We start from the raw sequence: 3,003 nt of genomic DNA on the forward strand, positions 1-3,003 counted from the left end.
TTTCCACATTCTCCGAATGCTTTCACCATTAGCTCTGCAAGTTTCTACACTCGTCCTTCACCTTCCTCATTCCTTACCACCATTGTCACACTCTTTTCCATAGACATTGCCTCTGTTCATGCTTTTATTCCTGTTTTTTCACCGTACCATTTTTTTCCCACTCTTTAAACATGTTATTTCCTGTGCTACTCAATACACCAGGCTACACCACCATCTCCAATTTCTGCATTCCTGAGTATACGCTATATACACAACACAACCTATAATTCCTGTGTATACTCTACTTTGCTTTCTCCCCTCCTATGTGTATGTTCAATTTCCTTATTAGATTTTAAGCATTTTGAGATTAATTGTGACTTAAGTTCCTGTGAAAGGAGCTGGAAACCAGAAAGGGGAAAAGGCATCATTGATTCAAATCCTAACTCCACCTTGGATGCCTGCATGAACCTGGGCAAACTACTTAATATTTCAACATGTGAGTGTTTTACTCTGGAAAAGCATAAAAAATAATGCCTAAATCATAGGAAGGTGATAAATCTGAAAGATGTAGTTTTGTGCCTAGCAGAGGGTGGGTTCTCATGTAACCATTTTTTTTCTTTCATATTTGCACATTTAACAGATCAAGAAACTTTCTTGGTGAGGTTCAGTTTTTTAGGATTTTCACTATTTTTTCCTCAACTTTGCTGAGCAGCATTTCCAGCTTTCTGTTAATGCTCTTAATGTAGCAATAATTTACAGTGGAATTAGTGTAGATTAGAGATATTCCTAGTAACAAACAAGACAAGTAATGCTGTTTTGGGGGAAAATCCTTGAATTAATTGATATATTCAGGAATTGCACTGTCAGGAATCATGGACAAATATCAAGCTATGTGAAAACATTTAAATCCATAGGACTTTCAATATAAATAACAATATTTTCAACTAAAGATTGATGAGTACCATAATACAAACATTCAGTTTCAGAGAGCTTGGCAGGAGAAATGACTCACACTAAGGGTAACGATGTTTGTTCTTGATTTGAGAATACAGATTCTTTATAAATCCATATTCAAGCATAAACTCTTGAACAACTCAAAGAAAGTTGAGAATTGAATTCAAATGCACAGTTTACTTCTGATAGATGGTTGGCACAAATCACTAATACAAGAGAACTTGAAATCCATGTGAATTTGTAAGACTATCCTTAGAGACTCCATACATTTGCCAACAGTGCCAATTGGAGGCTACCTTTATATACCGACTTTAGTTCGTAGGATTTGTTGGATATGTTGAAAATTGTAGCTAATTCCTATGTGACACAATTTGTGACCTTAGGTGCAGTTATCTAATTTACTCCTAAAAGACCCTAGTAGTTTAGATTTTGAAATACATTTCCTGAACTTATTTAGCCATTTGTATATTATTTGACTTAAAAATCATCATGGTTTAGTGATTTAATATATGATACACAAAATGGCTCTTTTCCATTTTCTCAGTATCCTTGACTTTGAAAAAAGTTTATTTAATTAAAATCAGTTTGTAACAGGAGATATTTATTCCAGAATGTTATGAGATTTTCTATTGTTCATAATTGTTTTCATAATAATTATTACATCCTTATTTCTTAGACCATAGATAAAAGGGTTTAATAAAGGAATTACTAGAGTATAAAAAATAGCAACTGGTATATCTTTGTTCCCTTCATTAACTGAACTTGGCCGAATGTACACGAAGAGAAGAGAACCATAGAATATTGAGACAGAGAGAAAGTGAGAAGCACAAGTAGATAAAGCTTTGCCTCTTCCCTCTTTGGATTTCATTTTGAAAATAGTGAAAAGGATGTAAAGATAAGAGATTAGGACTACGGTAATAGTAAAGGTTTGAATTGACCCTGAAAAGATAAGGATCATCAATTCGTTGATAGAAGGGTCAACACAGGAGAGTCTGTATAATGGAAGAACATCACAAAAAAAGTGATTGATTTGATGCGATCCACAAAAGGTTAACCTTAAAAGAAGTACTACATGAATAATGGAATGCAGGTTCCCAGCTATGTAGGCCCCTATGGTCATCTGAATGCAGAGTTTCTTTGACATCATGGTGTGGTACTGCAGTGGACGACATATTGCCACATAGCGATCATAGGCCATTGCTGCCAGGAGAAAGCAGTCTGCAGTTTCAGCAAGGCAGAGAAAATAAAATTGTGCCATGCATTCATAGAGGGAAATCATTCTGTCCTCAGAAAAGAAGTTCTCTAACATCTTGGGGGTAATGGCACAGGAACAGCAGGAATCCCTCAGAGCCAGATTGCCCAGAAAGATGTACATGGGTGTGTGGAGACGGCGCTCCATGAAAATCAATGCCACCAAACCAAGATTCCCCACCATGGTGATCAGATAAATGGCAAAGAACACCACAAACAGAAGGGTCTTCTGATCTGGGTGATCCATAAATCCTATGAGGATAAACTCATTTGTCATGGACTGATTGTCCTTTTTCATCTCTATTTTCTCTGTTGAGATAGAAAATACAGAGATAGGATTCTAATTTAGAGTGTGTCTAATTTTCCCTTTGAATTTCTCTATGACAACTGGGAGTAGAGCCACTTCCTCAACCTTTCCCTCCTGTGTCTGAAATACATACTTCTAGGAGACATTAGTTCCCCTGCGGTGTCATCTTATATGACCTCAAGAGCTGAAGTTGAAGATCCACAAGAATATTTTGATAATTTCAGGGATATGGTTACAATGAAAAGATCTGTGTTTATAAATTTATACAAAACAGTGAACAAATAAATACGGTACCCTTGATTTAGTGTTCTCAAATATTTCAATATCAATTTTTGTATCGATGATTCTTAATGTGTGCTTAAGGTCCATTTTCCTGTATAAATTACATATGTTTTTTCCCACTGAGGAAATATTTTTTTAATATACTATTCCAGTGGAGTGAATGTTTAAAAATAGCATACTATCAGTGTGTTAAATTTATAATTTAGAAAGTGTGCAAAGGTCACTAAACA

General features: G+C 35.3%; 1 protein-coding gene across 1 annotated transcript; it reads right to left on the reverse strand.

The window, feature by feature from the left end:
• Nucleotides 1–1,534: 1,534 nt before the first annotated feature.
• Nucleotides 1,535–2,627, reverse strand: LOC100665639 (olfactory receptor 5K3-like). Its single transcript, XM_003418941.3, has one exon. The coding sequence runs from the start codon at nt 2,480–2,482 to the stop codon at nt 1,535–1,537; it is 948 nt and encodes a 315-aa protein (XP_003418989.1). The 5' UTR covers nt 2,483–2,627.
• Between the last annotated feature and the right edge of the window lie 376 nt (nt 2,628–3,003).

Source organism: Loxodonta africana, chromosome 20 (genome assembly GCF_030014295.1).
Source record: "Loxodonta africana isolate mLoxAfr1 chromosome 20, mLoxAfr1.hap2, whole genome shotgun sequence".
Classification (NCBI taxonomy): domain Eukaryota; kingdom Metazoa; phylum Chordata; class Mammalia; order Proboscidea; family Elephantidae; genus Loxodonta; species Loxodonta africana.